The 19479-nt window shown below is 37.3% G+C and overlaps 1 protein-coding gene across 1 annotated transcript in view; it reads left to right on the plus strand.

The window, feature by feature from the left end:
• LOC137384934 (mucin-22-like) overlaps positions 1-19479 on the plus strand; it is a 162976-nt gene that overhangs the window by 14475 nt on the left and 129022 nt on the right. Inside the window, exons 13-28 of the mRNA XM_068059644.1 lie at positions 569-631; positions 1014-1073; positions 3109-3171; positions 3554-3613; positions 5651-5713; positions 6096-6155; positions 8167-8229; positions 8612-8671; positions 10683-10745; positions 11128-11187; positions 13199-13261; positions 13644-13703; positions 15715-15777; positions 16160-16219; positions 18256-18318; positions 18700-18759. Of these exons, the coding sequence (XP_067915745.1) occupies positions 569-631; positions 1014-1073; positions 3109-3171; positions 3554-3613; positions 5651-5713; positions 6096-6155; positions 8167-8229; positions 8612-8671; positions 10683-10745; positions 11128-11187; positions 13199-13261; positions 13644-13703; positions 15715-15777; positions 16160-16219; positions 18256-18318; positions 18700-18759 (984 nt within the window). The remainder of the gene's footprint in view (positions 1-568; positions 632-1013; positions 1074-3108; positions 3172-3553; positions 3614-5650; positions 5714-6095; positions 6156-8166; positions 8230-8611; positions 8672-10682; positions 10746-11127; positions 11188-13198; positions 13262-13643; positions 13704-15714; positions 15778-16159; positions 16220-18255; positions 18319-18699; positions 18760-19479) is intronic.

A 19479-nucleotide genomic window follows, 5' to 3' on the forward strand; every position in this document is an offset into this window, starting at 1 on the left:
TTTTCTATTTTAAATATTGTTCAGATCTTCATTGCGTTTAAGAATTTAGTTCTTTGAATTGAATAACAGTTAATTTCTTGATTTAAAGACACCTGGTTTGGTTCAGCTCATTCAGGGGGTTAATAGATGGTACAAATTGGCTGGGTCTTTCTTTAATTTGGAAAGTTTTAAATGATATATTAGGCAATCTGTGGAGGGACGGGATTGAATAATCAGTGTGTCTCTCCCACCACGATCAGAATCGAATATTTTGATTGGTGGCTTTGACAGGAGCGCTCAGTCGTAACACATGTTGCGATTGTTAATTGTCTTCCCTTTTCTTCTTTTGCACAGTAACTTGAAAGCACGCTCTTGAAACACAATCTGTAATGGAAATGTTGTTTTATCCATCAACTGTTTATGTTTGCTATTTTAATTGAACTACTTAAAGCTAGTTAGTAACTGTCGTCAAGAATTACCTCATGCTTTTGCCTTAATGCCAACAAAATAATTAGTGGTGGAATTCTATTAATACTGCTGGAGTTGCAGTCAGAGTGCAGTTGTTTTGAAAATCTTTCCTTTTCTTCAGAAGTGACAACGACAGCAAAAGGAGAAATAACAACAACTGTGTCTCCAGCCACTTCTACCACTGGTAAGTCATGGTATCTTTCAATATTGACCAGTAAGTCTTTTGATACAAGTGCACGATGATCATCTTTGGCGTGGACAATGCCAATCCATCAGCTCCGTCCTGAAGACAATAAACCCATTGCTTTGGGATGGAATTACTTGCAAAGTTCAGTACATCACAAACTTCAAACAATGGCATTTCACAACAGTTACAAAAGCACTTTTGTGAAAACTTGTCCCCCAAGAGATTGTCCCATCTGATGATTTCTGTGGTTCAATGTTGATCTTTTAACGACATAATTTCGGATAAAGTTCCATTGTAGAACAACGTTGTTAGTTTTGAATGCAAATGTGAAGTTTATAAACACAATCTTCAGATTAGGATAATTTATCTTGTTCTTCAGAAGGAATCACTGCAACAGCGAAAGCAACTACAACTGGGTCCACTACAGCCTCCACATCTGGTGAGTGATGTCTCTTTTGAATCAGAACATACGAACATATGAAGATATGAATTAGGAGCAGATGTAGGCCATTCGGCCTCATGGAGAATGCTTCACCATTCAATAAGATCATGGCTGATCTGTTTGAGTACAGATATACAATGGCGAGTACAGTGACACAATTCATCTTATTTCAACAACTCCAGGACGCTGGAAGTCCACTACTTTGCACATGTTGATATTTAGCCCAGACAGTTCGGGGTGAAATGGTTGAAAACTGAACAAATTAAATGAAACTAGATTCATGTGTCTAGCTGAGGAGAGTTTCTGTGTCCATATTGTATACGCTCTCTTCCCCATAGATAAAATAGAAACAGAAAATACTGGGAAAAGGTGGCTGTTTTGGCAGGATCTGAGGTCAGAGAAATATTTAATGTTTCAGGTCAATCACCTTTCATCAGAACTCTTTGATTTCAGATGAAACTGATGGTAATTGGTGAAAGGTCATGAACCTGAAACTTTAACACTGTTTCTCTCCACAGGTACTAACTGGGCTGCTGAGTTTATGCAGCATTTTCTGTTTTTATTTTTGATTTCTTACATCTGCAGTATTTTGTGTCTCAATCCCTTAATCTCTGCTTATTTGCGACTTTTACTGACCATTTTTGAAATCGTTCTGTGACATTTCAATGAAACAGAAAATTTGCATTTCATGTTGATGGTGGTACTCAGCATTATTTTCAAATTCTGGTAGATTCAATAACACATCTTATCAAATGATGTTCCTTTGACATGTGTCCTTTTCTTGGAGTTTTTTTTCGGAATATGCGCTTTGCCTTTCGGGTTGCAAGGGGTGAGTATTGCTTTAAGAACCAGCAAGTCTCAGGAGTGAAAGGAAGGTGCATTTTGGTTGCCTTACATATAGCCATTTGGAGACTGCGATTCAAAGTGTTCATTCTCGATATCACAGAAACAGCCACTGGGAGTGAGTCTCATGCAATACATTTGTTACAATTCAATTTTGAACTGGTTTTTAGTTGAAGACAGTTTGTTCGAACAGAACACAAATACAGTGACACAGACAGCTGCAGTGTTTAGCAAACCTGAAAAAGAGCTGTCAACCATTTAAACAGAAGGAATAGGATTTTTAGTCCGTTTAATTATTATCTCTCAAAGTTCTAAAAAAGTCAAGCTGAAACAGAGACGTTGGGTAACTTAAATTGAAGAGAGGGAAGTTCGACGATGACAATCTTTTATCCCTCAAAAACTCTAAATTCAGCTTGATTCCATTGAAAGAGTTTGCAAGTCGTTAATTGTTGAAATTCACTGGAGAAGGAAAGCAACGTTCCATGAGGACTTCAAGCAACATTATGTGATGACTTCAAGCAACATTGTGTGAGGACTTCAAGCAACATTCAGTGAAGACTTCAAGTAACATTCGGTGAGGACTTCAAGCAACACTGGACTGTAAATTTGCAAGGACACTAATTTTTTCTATTTTAAATATTGTTCAGATCTTCATTGCGTTTAAGAATTTAGTTCTTTGAATTGAACTGTTAATTTCTTGATTTAAAGACACCTGGTTTGGTTCACCTCATTCAGGGGGTTAATAGATGGTACAAATTGGCTGGGTCTTTCTTTAATTTGGAAAGTTTTAAATGATATATTAGGCAATCTGTGGAGGGACGGGATTGAATAATCAGTGTGTCTCTCCCACCACGATCAGAATCGAATATTTTGATTGGTGGCTTTGACAGGAGCGCTCAGTCGTAACACATGTTGCGATTGTTAATTGTCTTCCCTTTTCTTCTTTTGCACAGTAACTTGAAAGCACGCTCTTGAAACACAATCTGTAATGGAAATGTTGTTTTATCCATCAACTGTTTATGTTTGCTATTTTAATTGAACTACTTAAAGCTAGTTAGTAACTGTCGTCAAGAATTACCTCATGCGTTATGCCTTAATGCCAACAAAATAATTAGTGGTGGAATTCTATTAATACTGCTGGAGTTGCAGTCAGAGTGCAGTTGTTTTGAAAATCTTTCCTTTTCTTCAGAAGTGACAACGACAGCAAAAGGAGAAATAACAACAACTGTGTCTCCAGCCACTTCTACCACTGGTAAGTAATGGTATCTTTCAATATTGACCAGTAAGTCTTTTGATACAAGTGCGCGATGATCATCTTTGGCGTGGACAATGCCAATCCATCAGCTCCGTCCTGAAGACAATAAACCCATTGCTTTGGGATGGAATTACTTGCAAAGTTCAGTACATCACAAACTTCAAACAATGGCATTTCACAACAGTTACAAAAGCACTTTTGTGAAAACCTGTCCCCCAAGAGATTGTCCCATCTGATGATTTCTGTGGTTCAATGTTGATCTTTTAACGACATAATTTCGGGTAAAGTTCCATTGTAGAACAACGTTATTAGTTTTGAATGCAAATGTGAAGTTTATAAACACAATCTTCAGATTAGGATAATTTATCTTGTTCTTCAGAAGGAATCACTGCAACAGCGAAAGCAACTACAACTGGGTCCACTGCAGCCTCCACATCTGGTGAGTGATGTCTCTTTTCAATCAGAACATACGAACATATGAAGATATGAATTAGGAGCAGATGTAGGCCATTCGGCCTCATGGAGAATGCTTCACCATTCAATAAGATCATGGCTGATCTGTTTGAGTACAGATATACAATGGCGAGTACAGTGACACAATTCATCTTATTTCAACAACTCCAAGACACTGGAAGTCCACTACTTTGCACATGTTGATATTTAGCCCAGACAGTTTGGGGTGAAATGGTTGAAAACTGAACAAATTAAATTAAACTAGATTCATGTGTCTCGCTGAGGAGAGTTTCTGTGTCCATATTGTATACGCTCTATTCCCCATAGATAAAATAGAAACAGAAAATACTGGGAAAAGGTGGCTGTTTTGGCAGGATCTGAGGTCAGAGAAATATTTAATGTTTCAGGTCAATCACCTTTCATCAGAACTCTTTGATTTCAGATGAAGCTGATGGTAATTGGTGAAAGGTCATGAACCTGAAACTTTAACACTGTTTCTCTCCACAGGTACTAACTGGGCTGCTGAGTTTATGCAGCATTTTCTGTTTTTATTTGTGATTTCTTACATCTGCAGTATTTTGTGTCTCAATCCCTTAATCTCTGCTTATTTGCGACTTTTACTGACCATTTTTGAAATCGTTCTGTGACATTTCAATGAAACAGAAAATTTGCATTTCATGTTGATGGTGGCACTCGGCATTATTTTCAAATTCTGGTAGATTCAATAACACATCTTATCAAATGATGTTCCTTTGACATGAGTCCTTTTCTTGGAGTTTTTTTTTCGGAATATGCGCTTTGCCTTTAGGGTTGCAAGGGGTGAGTATTGCTTTAAGAAACAGCAAGTCTCAGGAGTGAAAGGAAGGTGCATTTTGGTTGCCTTACATATAGCCATTTGGAGACTGCGATTCAAAGTGTTCATTCTCGATATCACAGAAACAGCCACTGGGAGTGAGTCTCATGCAATACATTTGTTGCAATTCAATTTTGAACTGGTTTTTAGTTGAAGACAGGTTGTTCGAACAGAACACAAATACAGTGACACAGACAGCTGCTGTATTTAGCAAACCTGAAAAAGAGCTGTCAACCATTTAAACTGAAGAAATAGGATTTTTAGTCCGTTTAATTATTATCTCTCAAAGTTCTAAAAAAGTCAAGCTGAAACAGAGACGTTGGGTAACTTAAGTTGAAGAGAGGGAAGTTCGACGATGACAATCTTTTATCCCTCAAAAACTCTAAATTCAGCTTGATTCCATTGAAAGAGTTTGCAAGTCGTTAATTGATGAAATTCACTGGAGAAGGAAAGCAACGTTCCATGAGGACTTCAAGCAACATTATGTGATGACTTCAAGCAACATTGTGTGAGGACTTCAAGCAACATTCAGTGAAGACTTCAAGTAACATTCGGTGAGGACTTCAAGCAACACTGGACTTTAAATTTGCAAGGACACTAATTTTTTCTATTTTAAATATTGTTTAGATCTTCATTGCATTTAAGAATTTAGTTCTTTGAATTGAACAGTTAATTTCTTGATTTAAAGACACCTGGTTTGGTTCGCCTCATTCAGGGGGTTAATAGATGGTACAATTTGGCTGGGTCTTTCTTTAATTTGGAAAGTTTTAAATGATATATTAGGCAATCTGTGGAGGGACGGGATTGAATAATCAGTGTGTCTCTCCCACCACAATCAGAATCGAATATTTTGATTGGGGGCTTTGACAGGAGCGCTCAGTCGTAACAAATTTTGTGATTGTGAAATGTCTTCCGTTTTCTTCTTTGGCACAGTAACTTGAAAGCACGCTCTTGAAACACAACCTGTAATGGAAATGTTGTTTTATCCATCAACTGTTTATGTTTGCTCTTTTTAATTGAAGTACTTAAAGCTAGTTAGTAACTGTCGTCAAGAATTACCTCATGCGTTATGCCTTAATGCCAACAAAATAATTAGTGGTGGAATTCTATTAATACTGCTGGAGTTGCAGTCAGAGTGCAGTTGTTTTGAAAATCTTTCCTTTTCTTCAGAAGTGACAACGACAGCAAAAGGAGAAATAACAACAACTGTGTCTCCAGCCACTTCTACCACTGGTAAGTAATGGTATCTTTCAATATTGACCAGTAAGTCTTTTGATACAAGTGCGCGATGATCATCTTTGGCGTGGACAATGCCAATCCATCGGCTCCGTCCTGAAGACAATAAACCCATTCCTTTGGGATGGAATTACTTGCAAAGTTCAGTACATCACAAACTTCAAACAATGGCATTTCACAACAGTTACAAAAGCACTTTTGTGAAAACCTGTCCCCCAAGAGATTGCCCCATCTGATGATTTCTGTGGTTCAATGTTGATCTTTTAACGACATAATTTCGGGTAAAGTTCCATTGTAGAACAACGTTATTAGTTTTGAATGCAAATGTGAAGTTTATAAACACAATCTTCAGATTAGGATAATTTATCTTGTTCTTCAGAAGGAATCACTACAACAGCGAAAGCAACTACAACTGGGTCCACTACAGCCTCCACATCTGGTGAGTGACGTCTCTTTTCAATCAGAACATACGAACATATGAAGATATGAATTAGGAGCAGATGTAGGCCATTCGGCCTCATGGAGAATGCTTCACCATTCAATAAGATCATGGCTGATCTGTTTGAGTACAGCTATATAATGGCGAGTACAGTGACACAATTCATCTTATTTCAACAACTCCAAGACACTGGAAGTCCACTACTTTGCACATGTTGATATTTAGCCCAGACAGTTCGGGGTGAAATGGTTGAAAACTGAACAAATTAAATGAAACTAGATTCATGTGACTAGCTGAGGAAAGTTTCTGTGTCCATATTGTATACGCTCGATTCCCCATAGATAAAATAGAAACAGAAAATACTGGGAAAAGGTGGCTGTTTTGGCAGGATCTGAGGTCAGAGAAATATTTAATGTTTCAGGTCAATCACCTTTCATCAGAACTCTTTGATTTCAGATGAAACTGATGGTAATTGGTGAAAGGTCATGAACCTGAAACTTTAACACTGTTTCTCTCCACAGGTACTAACTGGGCTGCTGAGTTTATGCAGCATTTTCTGTTTTTATTTTTGATTTCTTACATCTGCAGTATTTTGTGTCTCAATCCCTTAATCTCTGCTTATTTGTGACTTTTACTGACCATTTTTGAAATCGTTCTGTGACATTTTAATGAAACAGAAAATTTGCATTTATTGTTGATGGTGGTACTCTGCATTATTTTCAAATTCTGGTAGATTCAATAACACATCTTATCAAATGATGTTCCTTTGACATGAGTCCTTTTCTTGGAGTTTTTTTTTCGGAATATGCGCTTTGCCTTTTGGGTTGCAAGGGGTGAGTATTGCTTTAAGAAACAGCAAGTCTCAGGAGTGAAAGGAAGGTGCATTTTGGTTGCCTTAAATATAGCCATTTGGAGACTGCGATTCAAAGTGTTCATTCTCGATATCACAGAAACAGCCACTGGGAGTGAGTCTCATGCAATACATTTGTTACAATTCAATTTTGAACTGGTTTTTAGTTGAAGACAGTTTGTTCGAATAGAACACAAATACAGTGACACAGACAGCTGCGGTATTTAGCAAACCTGAAAAAGAGCTGTCAACCATTTAAACTGAAGAAATAGGATTTTTAGTCCGTTTAATTATCTCTCTAAGTTCTAAAAAAGTCAAGCCGAAACAGAGATGTGTGGTAATTTAAATTGAAGAGAGGGAAGTTCGACGATGACAATCTTTTATCCCTCAAAAACTCTAAATTCAGCTTGATTCCATTGAAAGAGTTTGCAAGTCGTTAATTGTTGAAATTCACTGGTGAAGGAAAGCAACGTTCCATGAGGACTTCAAGCAACATTATGTGATGACTTCAAGCAACATTCAGTGAAGACTTCAAGTAACATTCGGTGAGGACTTCAAGCAACACTGGACTTTAAATTTGCAAGGACACTAATTTTTTCTATTTTAAATATTGTTTAGATCTTCATTGCATTTAAGAATTTAGTTCTTTGAATTGAACAGTTAATTTCTTGATTTAAAGACACCTGGTTTGGTTCGCCTCATTCAGGGGGTTAATAGATGGTACAATTTGGCTGGGTCTTTCTTTAATTTGGAAAGTTTTAAATGATATATTAGGCAATCTGTGGAGGGACGGGATTGAATAATCAGTGTGTCTCTCCCACCACAATCAGAATCGAATATTTTGATTGGGGGCTTTGACAGGAGCGCTCAGTCGTAACAAATTTTGTGATTGTGAAATGTCTTCCCTTTTCTTCTTTGGCACAGTAACTTGAAAGCACGCTCTTGAAACACAACCTGTAATGGAAATGTTGTTTTATCCATCAACTGTTTATGTTTGCTCTTTTTAATTGAAGTACTTAAAGCTAGTTAGTAACTGTCGTCAAGAATTACCTCATGCGTTATGCCTTAATGCCAACAAAATAATTAGTGGTGGAATTCTATTAATACTGCTGGAGTTGCAGTCAGAGTGCAGTTGTTTTGAAAATCTTTCCTTTTCTTCAGAAGTGACAACGACAGCAAAAGGAGAAATAACAACAACTGTGTCTCCAGCCACTTCTACCACTGGTAAGTAATGGTATCTTTCAATATTGACCAGTAAGTCTTTTGATACAAGTGCGCGATGATCATCTTTGGCGTGGACAATGCCAATCCATCGGCTCCGTCCTGAAGACAATAAACCCATTCCTTTGGGATGGAATTACTTGCAAAGTTCAGTACATCACAAACTTCAAACAATGGCATTTCACAACAGTTACAAAAGCACTTTTGTGAAAACCTGTCCCCCAAGAGATTGCCCCATCTGATGATTTCTGTGGTTCAATGTTGATCTTTTAACGACATAATTTCGGGTAAAGTTCCATTGTAGAACAACGTTATTAGTTTTGAATGCAAATGTGAAGTTTATAAACACAATCTTCAGATTAGGATAATTTATCTTGTTCTTCAGAAGGAATCACTACAACAGCGAAAGCAACTACAACTGGGTCCACTACAGCCTCCACATCTGGTGAGTGATGTCTCTTTTCAATCAGAACATACCAACATATGAAGATATGAATTAGGAGCAGATGTAGGCCATTCGGCCTCATGGAGAATACTTCACCATTCAATAAGATCATGGCTGATCTGTTTGAGTACAGCTATATAATGGCGAGTACAGTGACACAATTCATCTTATTTCAACAACTCCAAGACACTGGAAGTCCACTACTTTGCACATGTTGATATTTAGCCCAGACAGTTCGGGGTGAAATGGTTGAAAACTGAACAAATTAAATGAAACTAGATTCATGTGACTAGCTGAGGAAAGTTTCTGTGTCCATATTGTATACGCTCGATTCCCCATAGATAAAATAGAAACAGAAAATACTGGGAAAAGGTGGCTGTTTTGGCAGGATCTGAGGTCAGAGAAATATTTAATGTTTCAGGTCAATCACCTTTCATCAGAACTCTTTGATTTCAGATGAAACTGATGGTAATTGGTGAAAGGTCATGAACCTGAAACTTTAACACTGTTTCTCTCCACAGGTACTAACTGGGCTGCTGAGTTTATGCAGCATTTTCTGTTTTTATTTTTGATTTCTTACATCTGCAGTATTTTGTGTCTCAATCCCTTAATCTCTGCTTATTTGTGACTTTTACTGACCATTTTTGAAATCGTTCTGTGACATTTTAATGAAACAGAAAATTTGCATTTATTGTTGATGGTGGTACTCTGCATTATTTTCAAATTCTGGTAGATTCAATAACACATCTTATCAAATGATGTTCCTTTGACATGAGTCCTTTTCTTGGAGTTTTTTTTTCGGAATATGCGCTTTGCCTTTTGGGTTGCAAGGGGTGAGTATTGCTTTAAGAAACAGCAAGTCTCAGGAGTGAAAGGAAGGTGCATTTTGGTTGCCTTAAATATAGCCATTTGGAGACTGCGATTCAAAGTGTTCATTCTCGATATCACAGAAACAGCCACTGGGAGTGAGTCTCATGCAATACATTTGTTACAATTCAATTTTGAACTGGTTTTTAGTTGAAGACAGTTTGTTCGAATAGAACACAAATACAGTGACACAGACAGCTGCGGTATTTAGCAAACCTGAAAAAGAGCTGTCAACCATTTAAACTGAAGAAATAGGATTTTTAGTCCGTTTAATTATCTCTCTAAGTTCTAAAAAAGTCAAGCCGAAACAGAGATGTGTGGTAATTTAAATTGAAGAGAGGGAAGTTCGACGATGACAATCTTTTATCCCTCAAAAACTCTAAATTCAGCTTGATTCCATTGAAAGAGTTTGCAAGTCGTTAATTGTTGAAATTCACTGGTGAAGGAAAGCAACGTTCCATGAGGACTTCAAGCAACATTATGTGATGACTTCAAGCAACATTCAGTGAAGACTTCAAGTAACATTCGGTGAGGACTTCGAGCAACACTGGACTTTAAATTTGCAAGGACACTAATTTTTTCTATTTTAAATATTGTTTAGATCTTCATTGCATTTAAGAATTTAGTTCTTTGAATTGAACAGTTAATTTCTTGATTTAAAGACACCTGGTTTGGTTCGCCTCATTCAGGGGGTTAATAGATGGTACAATTTGGCTGGGTCTTTCTTTAATTTGGAAAGTTTTAAATGATATATTAGGCAATCTGTGGAGGGACGGGATTGAATAATCAGTGTGTCTCTCCCACCACAATCAGAATCGAATATTTTGATTGGGGGCTTTGACAGGAGCGCTCAGTCGTAACAAATTTTGTGATTGTGAAATGTCTTCCCTTTTCTTCTTTGGCACAGTAACTTGAAAGCACGCTCTTGAAACACAACCTGTAATGGAAATGTTGTTTTATCCATCAACTGTTTATGTTTGCTCTTTTTAATTGAAGTACTTAAAGCTAGTTAGTAACTGTCGTCAAGAATTACCTCATGCGTTATGCCTTAATGCCAACAAAATAATTAGTGGTGGAATTCTATTAATACTGCTGGAGTTGCAGTCAGAGTGCAGTTGTTTTGAAAATCTTTCCTTTTCTTCAGAAGTGACAACGACAGCAAAAGGAGAAATAACAACAACTGTGTCTCCAGCCACTTCTACCACTGGTAAGTAATGGTATCTTTCAATATTGACCAGTAAGTCTTTTGATACAAGTGCGCGATGATCATCTTTGGCGTGGACAATGCCAATCCATCGGCTCCGTCCTGAAGACAATAAACCCATTCCTTTGGGATGGAATTACTTGCAAAGTTCAGTACATCACAAACTTCAAACAATGGCATTTCACAACAGTTACAAAAGCACTTTTGTGAAAACCTGTCCCCCAAGAGATTGCCCCATCTGATGATTTCTGTGGTTCAATGTTGATCTTTTAACGACATAATTTCGGGTAAAGTTCCATTGTAGAACAACGTTATTAGTTTTGAATGCAAATGTGAAGTTTATAAACACAATCTTCAGATTAGGATAATTTATCTTGTTCTTCAGAAGGAATCACTACAACAGCGAAAGCAACTACAACTGGGTCCACTACAGCCTCCACATCTGGTGAGTGATGTCTCTTTTCAATCAGAACATACGAACATATGAAGATATGAATTAGGAGCAGATGTAGGCCATTCGGCCTCATGGAGAATGCTTCACCATTCAATAAGATCATGGCTGATCTGTTTGAGTACAGCTATATAATGGCGAGTACAGTGACACAATTCATCTTATTTCAACAACTCCAAGACACTGGAAGTCCACTACTTTGCACATGTTGATATTTAGCCCAGACAGTTCGGGGTGAAATGGTTGAAAACTGAACAAATTAAATGAAACTAGATTCATGTGACTAGCTGAGGAAAGTTTCTGTGTCCATATTGTATACGCTCGATTCCCCATAGATAAAATAGAAACAGAAAATACTGGGAAAAGGTGGCTGTTTTGGCAGGATCTGAGGTCAGAGAAATATTTAATGTTTCTGGTCAATCACCTTTCATCAGAACTCTTTGATTTCAGATGAAACTGATGGTAATTGGTGAAAGGTCATGAACCTGAAACTTTAACACTGTTTCTCTCCACAGGTACTAACTGGGCTGCTGAGTTTATGCAGCATTTTCTGTTTTTATTTTTGATTTCTTACATCTGCAGTATTTTGTGTCTCAATCCCTTAATCTCTGCTTATTTGTGACTTTTACTGACCATTTTTGAAATCGTTCTGTGACATTTTAATGAAACAGAAAATTTGCATTTATTGTTGATGGTGGTACTCTGCATTATTTTCAAATTCTGGTAGATTCAATAACACATCTTATCAAATGATGTTCCTTTGACATGAGTCCTTTTCTTGGAGTTTTTTTTTCGGAATATGCGCTTTGCCTTTTGGGTTGCAAGGGGTGAGTATTGCTTTAAGAAACAGCAAGTCTCAGGAGTGAAAGGAAGGTGCATTTTGGTTGCCTTAAATATAGCCATTTGGAGACTGCGATTCAAAGTGTTCATTCTCGATATCACAGAAACAGCCACTGGGAGTGAGTCTCATGCAATACATTTGTTACAATTCAATTTTGAACTGGTTTTTAGTTGAAGACAGTTTGTTCGAATAGAACACAAATACAGTGACACAGACAGCTGCGGTATTTAGCAAACCTGAAAAAGAGCTGTCAACCATTTAAACTGAAGAAATAGGATTTTTAGTCCATTTAATTATCTCTCTAAGTTCTAAAAATGTCAAGCCGAAACAGAGATGTGTGGTAATTTAAATTGAAGAGAGGGAAGTTCGACGATGACAATCTTTTATCCCTCAAAAACTCTAAATTCAGCTTGATTCCATTGAAAGAGTTTGCAAGTCGTTAATTGTTGAAATTCACTGGTGAAGGAAAGCAACGTTCCATGAGGACTTCAAGCAACATTATGTGATGACTTCAAGCAACATTCAGTGAAGACTTCAAGTAACATTCGGTGAGGACTTCGAGCAACACTGGACTTTAAATTTGCAAGGACACTAATTTTTTCTATTTTAAATATTGTTTAGATCTTCATTGCATTTAAGAATTTAGTTCTTTGAATTGAACAGTTAATTTGTTGATTTAAAGACACCTGGTTTGGTTCGCCTCATTCAGGGGGTTAATAGATGGTACAATTTGGCTGGGTCTTTCTTTAATTTGGAAAGTTTTAAATGATATATTAGGCAATCTGTGGAGGGACGGGATTGAATAATCAGTGTGTCTCTCCCACCACAATCAGAATCGAATATTTTGATTGGGGGCTTTGACAGGAGCGCTCAGTCGTAACAAATTTTGTGATTGTGAAATGTCTTCCCTTTTCTTCTTTGGCACAGTAACTTGAAAGCACGCTCTTGAAACACAACCTGTAATGGAAATGTTGTTTTATCCATCAACTGTTTATGTTTGCTCTTTTTAATTGAAGTACTTAAAGCTAGTTAGTAACTGTCGTCAAGAATTACCTCATGCGTTATGCCTTAATGCCAACAAAATAATTAGTGGTGGAATTCTATTAATACTGCTGGAGTTGCAGTCAGAGTGCAGTTGTTTTGAAAATCTTTCCTTTTCTTCAGAAGTGACAACGACAGCAAAAGGAGAAATAACAACAACTGTGTCTCCAGCCACTTCTACCACTGGTAAGTAATGGTATCTTTCAATATTGACCAGTAAGTCTTTTGATACAAGTGCGCGATGATCATCTTTGGCGTGGACAATGCCAATCCATCGGCTCCGTCCTGAAGACAATAAACCCATTCCTTTGGGATGGAATTACTTGCAAAGTTCAGTACATCACAAACTTCAAACAATGGCATTTCACAACAGTTACAAAAGCACTTTTGTGAAAACCTGTCCCCCAAGAGATTGCCCCATCTGATGATTTCTGTGGTTCAATGTTGATCTTTTAACGACATAATTTCGGGTAAAGTTCCATTGTAGAACAACGTTATTAGTTTTGAATGCAAATGTGAAGTTTATAAACACAATCTTCAGATTAGGATAATTTATCTTGTTCTTCAGAAGGAATCACTACAACAGCGAAAGCAACTACAACTGGGTCCACTACAGCCTCCACATCTGGTGAGTGATGTCTCTTTTCAATCAGAACATACGAACATATGAAGATATGAATTAGGAGCAGATGTAGGCCATTCGGCCTCATGGAGAATGCTTCACCATTCAATAAGATCATGGCTGATCTGTTTGAGTACAGCTATATAATGGTGAGTACAGTGACACAATTCATCTTATTTCAACAACTCCAAGACACTGGAAGTCCACTACTTTGCACATGTTGATATTTAGCCCAGACAGTTCGGGGTGAAATGGTTGAAAACTGAACAAATTAAATGAAACTAGATTCATGTGACTAGCTGAGGAAAGTTTCTGTGTCCATATTGTATACGCTCGATTCCCCATAGATAAAATAGAAACAGAAAATACTGGGAAAAGGTGGCTGTTTTGGCAGGATCTGAGGTCAGAGAAATATTTAATGTTTCAGGTCAATCACCTTTCATCAGAACTCTTTGATTTCAGATGAAACTGATGGTAATTGGTGAAAGGTCATGAACCTGAAACTTTAACACTGTTTCTCTCCACAGGTACTAACTGGGCTGCTGAGTTTATGCAGCATTTTCTGTTTTTATTTTTTATTTCTTACATCTGCAGTATTTTGTGTCTCAATCCCTTCATCTCTGCTTATTTGTGACTTTTACTGACCATCTTTGAAATCGTTCTGTGACATTTCAATGAAACAGAAAATTTGCATTTCATGTTGATGGTGGTACTCTGCATTATTTTCAAATTCTGGTAGATTCAATAACACATCTTATCAAATGATGTTCCTTTGACATGAGTCCTTTTCTTGGAGTTTTTTTTTCGGAATATGCGCTTTGCCTTTCGGGTTGCAAGGTGTGAGTATTGCTTTAAGAACCAGCAAGTCTCAGGAGTGAAAGGAAGGTGCATTTTGGTTGCCTTACATATAGCCATTTGGAGACTGCGATTCAAAGTGTTCATTCTCGATATCACAGAAACAGCCACTGGGAGTGAGTCTCATGCAATACATTTGTTACAATTCAATTTTGAACTGGTTTTTAGTTGAAGACAGTTTGTTCGAACAGAACACAAATACAGTGACACAGACAGCTGCGGTATTTAGCAAACCTGAAAAAGAGCTGTCAACCATTTAAACTGAAGAAATAGGATTTTTAGTCCGTTTAATTATCTCTCTAAGTTCTAAAAAAGTCAAGCCGAAACAGAGATGTGTGGTAATTTAAATTGAAGAGAGGGAAGTTCGACGATGACAATCTTTTATCCCTCAAAAACTCTAAATTCAGCTTGATTCCATTGAAAGAGTTTGCAAGTCGTTAATTATTGAAATTCACTGGAGAAGGAAAGCAACGTTCCATGAGGACTTCAAGCAACATTATGTGATGACTTCAAGCAACATTCAGTGAAGACTTCAAGTAACATTCGGTGAGGACTTCAAGCAACACTGGACTTTAAATTTGCAAGGACACTAATTTTTTCTATTTTAAATATTGTTTAGATCTTCATTGCATTTAAGAATTTAGTTCTTTGAATTGAACAGTTAATTTCTTGATTTAAAGACACCTGGTTTGGTTCGCCTCATTCAGGGGGTTAATAGATGGTACAATTTGGCTGGGTCTTTCTTTAATTTGGAAAGTTTTAAATGATATATTAGGCAATCTGTGGAGGGACGGGATTGAATAATCAGTGTGTCTCTCCCACCACAATCAGAATCGAATATTTTGATTGGGGGCTTTGACAGGAGCGCTCAGTCGTAACAAATTTTGTGATTGTGAAATGTCTTCCCTTTTCTTCTTTGGCACAGTAACTTCAAAGCACGCTCTTGAAACACAACCTGTAATGGAAATGTTGTTTTATCCATCAACTGTTTATGTTTGCTCTTTTTAATTGAAGTACTTAAAGCTAGTTAGTAACTGTCGTCAAGAATTACCTCATGCGTTATGCCTTAATGCCAACAAAATAATTAGTGGTGGAATTCTATTAATACTGCTGGAGTTGCAGTCAGAGTGCAGTTGTTTTGAAAATCTTTCCTTTTCTTCAGAAGTGACAACGACAGCAAAAGGAGAAATAACAACAACTGTGTCTCCAGCCACTTCTACCACTGGTAAGTAATGGTATCTTTCAATATTGACCAGTAAGTCTTTTGATACAAGTGCGCGATGATCATCTTTGGCGTGGACAATGCCAATCCATCAGCTCCGCCCTGAAGACAATAAACCCATTGCTTTGGGATGGAATTACTTGCAAAGTTCAGTACATCACAAACTTCAAACAATGGCATTTCACAACAGTTACAAAAGCACTTTTGTGAAAACCTGTCCCCCAAGAGATTGTCCCATCTGATGATTTCTGTGGTTCAATGTTGATCTTTTAACGACATAATTTCGGATAAAGTTCCATTGTAGAACAACGTTATTAGTTTTGAATGCAAATGTGAAGTTTATAAACACAATCTTCAGATTAGGATAATTTATCTTGTTCTTTAGAAGGAATCACTACAACAGCGAAAGCAACTACAACTGGGTCCACTACAGCCTCCACATCTGGTGAGTGATGTCTCTTTTCAATCAGAACATACCAACATATGAAGATATGAATTAGGAGCAGATGTAGGCCATTCGGCCTCATGGAGAATGCTTCACCATTCAATAAGATCATGGCTGATCTGTTTGAGTACAGATATACAATGGCGAGTACAGTGACACAATTCATCTTATTTCAACAACTCCAAGACACTGGAAGTCCACTACTTTGCACATGTTGATATTTAGCCCAGACAGTTCGGGGTGAAATGGTTGAAAACTGAACAAATTAAATGAAACTAGATTCATGTGTCTAGCTGAGGAGAGTTTCTGTGTCCATATTGTATACGCTCTATTCCCCATAGATAAAATAGAAACAGAAAATACTGGGAAAAGGTGGCTGTTTTGGCAGGATCTGAGGTCAGAGAAATATTTAATGTTTCAGGTCAATCACCTTTCATCAGAACTCTTTGATTTCAGATGAAACTGATGGTAATTGGTGAAAGGTCATGAACCTGAAACTTTAACACTGTTTCTCTCCACAGGTACTAACTGGGCTGCTGAGTTTATGCAGCATTTTCTGTTTTTATTTTTGATTTCTTACATCTGCAGTATTTTGTGTCTCAATCCCTTAATCTCTGCTTATTTGTGACTTTTACTGACCATTTTTGAAATCGTTCTGTGACATTTTAATGAAACAGAAAATTTGCATTTATTGTTGATGGTGGTACTCTGCATTATTTTCAAATTCTGGTAGATTCAATAACACATCTTATCAAATGATGTTCCTTTGACATGAGTCCTTTTCTTGGAGTTTTTTTTTCGGAATATGCGCTTTGCCTTTGGGGTTGCAAGGGGTGAGTATTTCTTTAAGAACTAGCAAGTCTCAGGAGTGAAAGGAAGGTGCATTTTGGTTGCCTTAAATATAGCCATTTGGAGACTGCGATTCAAAGTGTTCATTCTCGATATCACAGAAACAGCCACTGGGAGTGAGTCTCATGCAATACATTTGTTACAATTCAATTTTGAACTGGTTTTTAGTTGAAGACAGTTTGTTCGAACAGAACACAAATACAGTGACACAGACAGCTGCGGTATTTAGCAAACCTGAGAAAGAGCTGTCAACCATTTAAACAGAAGGAATAGGATTTTTAGTCCGTTTAATTATTATCTCTCAAAGTTTTAAAAAAGTCAAGCTGAAACAGAGACGTTGGGTAACTTAAATTGAAGAGAGGGAAGTTCGACGATGACAATCTTTTATCCCTCAAAAACTCTAAATTCAGCTTGATTCCATTGAAAGAGTTTGCAAGTCGTTAATTGTTGAAATTCACTGGAGAAGGAAAGCAACGTTCCATGAGGACTTCAAGCAACATTATGTGATGACTTCAAGCAACATTCTGTGAGGACTTCAGGCACCATTCAGTGAAGACTTCAAGTAACATTCGGTGAGGACTTCAAGCAACACTGGACTGTAAATTTGCAAGGACACTAATTTTTTCTATTTTATATATTGTTCAGATCTTCATTGCATTTAAGAATTTAGTTCTTTGAATTGAACAGTTAATTTGTTGATTTGAAGATACCTGGTTTGGTTCACCTCATTCAGGGGGTTAATAGATGGTACAAATTGGCTGGGTCTTTCTTTAATTTGGAAAGTTTTAAATGATATATTAGGCAATCTGTGGAGGGACGGGATTGAATAATCAGTGTGTCTCTCCCACCACGATCAGAATCGAATATTTTGATTGGGGGCTTTGACAGGAGCGCTCAGTCGTAACACATGTTGCGATTGTTAATTGTCTTCCCTTTTCTTCTTTTGCACAGTAACTTGAAAGCCCGCTCGTGAAACACAATCTGTAATGGAAATGTTGTTTTATCCATCAACTGTTTATGTTGGCTATTTTAATTGAAGTACTTAAAGCTAGTTAGTAACTGTCGTCAAGAATTACCTCATGCGTTATGCCTGAATGCCAACAAAATAATTAGTGGTGGAATTCTATTAATACTGCTGGAGTTGCAGTCAGAGTGCAGTTGTTTTGAAAATCTTTCCTTTTCTTCAGAAGTGACAACGACAGCAAAAGGAGAAATAACAACAACTGTGTCTCCAGCCACTTCTACCACTGGTAAGTAATGGTATCTTTCAATATTGACCAGTAAGTCTTTTGATACAAGTGCGCGATGATCATCTTTGGCGTGGACAATGCCAATCCATCGGCTCCGTCCTGAAGACAATAAACCCATTCCTTTGGGATGGAATTACTTGCAAAGTTCAGTACATCACAAACTTCAAACAATGGCATTTCACAACAGTTACAAAAGCACTTTTGTGAAAACCTGTCCCCCAAGAGATTGCCCCATCTGATGATTTCTGTGGTTCAATGTTGATTTTTAACGACATAATTTCGGGTAAAGTTCCATTGTAGAACAACGTTATTAGTTTTGAATGCAAATGTGAAGTTTATAAACACAATCTTCAGATTAGGATAATTTATCTTGTTCTTCAGAAGGAATCACTACAACAGCGAAAGCAACTACAACTGGGTCCACTACAGCCTCCACATCTGGTGAGTGATGTCTCTTTTCAATCAGAACATACGAACATATGAAGATATGAATTAGGAGCAGATGTAGGCCATTCGGCCTCATGGAGAATGCTTCACCATTCAATAAGATCATGGCTGATCTGTTTGAGTACAGCTATACAATGGCGAGTACAGTGACACAATTCATCTTATTTCAACAACTCCAAGACACTGGAAGTCCACTACTTTGCACATGTTGATATTTAGCCCAGACAGTTCGGGGTGAAATGGTTGAAAACTGAACAAATTAAATGAAACTAGATTCATGTGTTTAGCTGAGGAGAGTTTCTGTGTCCATATTGTATACACTCTATTCCCCATAGATAAAATAGAAACAGAAAATACTGGGAAAAGGTGGCTGTTTTGGCAGGATCTGAGGTCAGAGAAATATTTAATGTTTCAGGTCAATCACCTTTCATCAGAACTCTTTGATTTCAGATGAAACTGATGGTAATTGGTGAAAGGTCATGAACCTGAAACTTTAACACTGTTTCTCTCCACAGGTACGAACTGGGCTGCTGAGTTTATGCAGCATTTTCTGTTTTTATTTTTGATTTCTTAGTATTTCTTAGTATATCTGCAGTATTTTGTGTCTCAATCCCTTAATCTCTGCTTATTTGCGACTTTTACTGACCATTTTTGAAATCGTTCTGTGACATTTCAATGAAACAGAAAATTTGCATTTCATGTTGATGGTGGTAC

The sequence above is a fragment of the Heterodontus francisci genome, chromosome 27 (assembly GCF_036365525.1).
Source record: "Heterodontus francisci isolate sHetFra1 chromosome 27, sHetFra1.hap1, whole genome shotgun sequence".
Taxonomy (NCBI): domain Eukaryota; kingdom Metazoa; phylum Chordata; class Chondrichthyes; order Heterodontiformes; family Heterodontidae; genus Heterodontus; species Heterodontus francisci.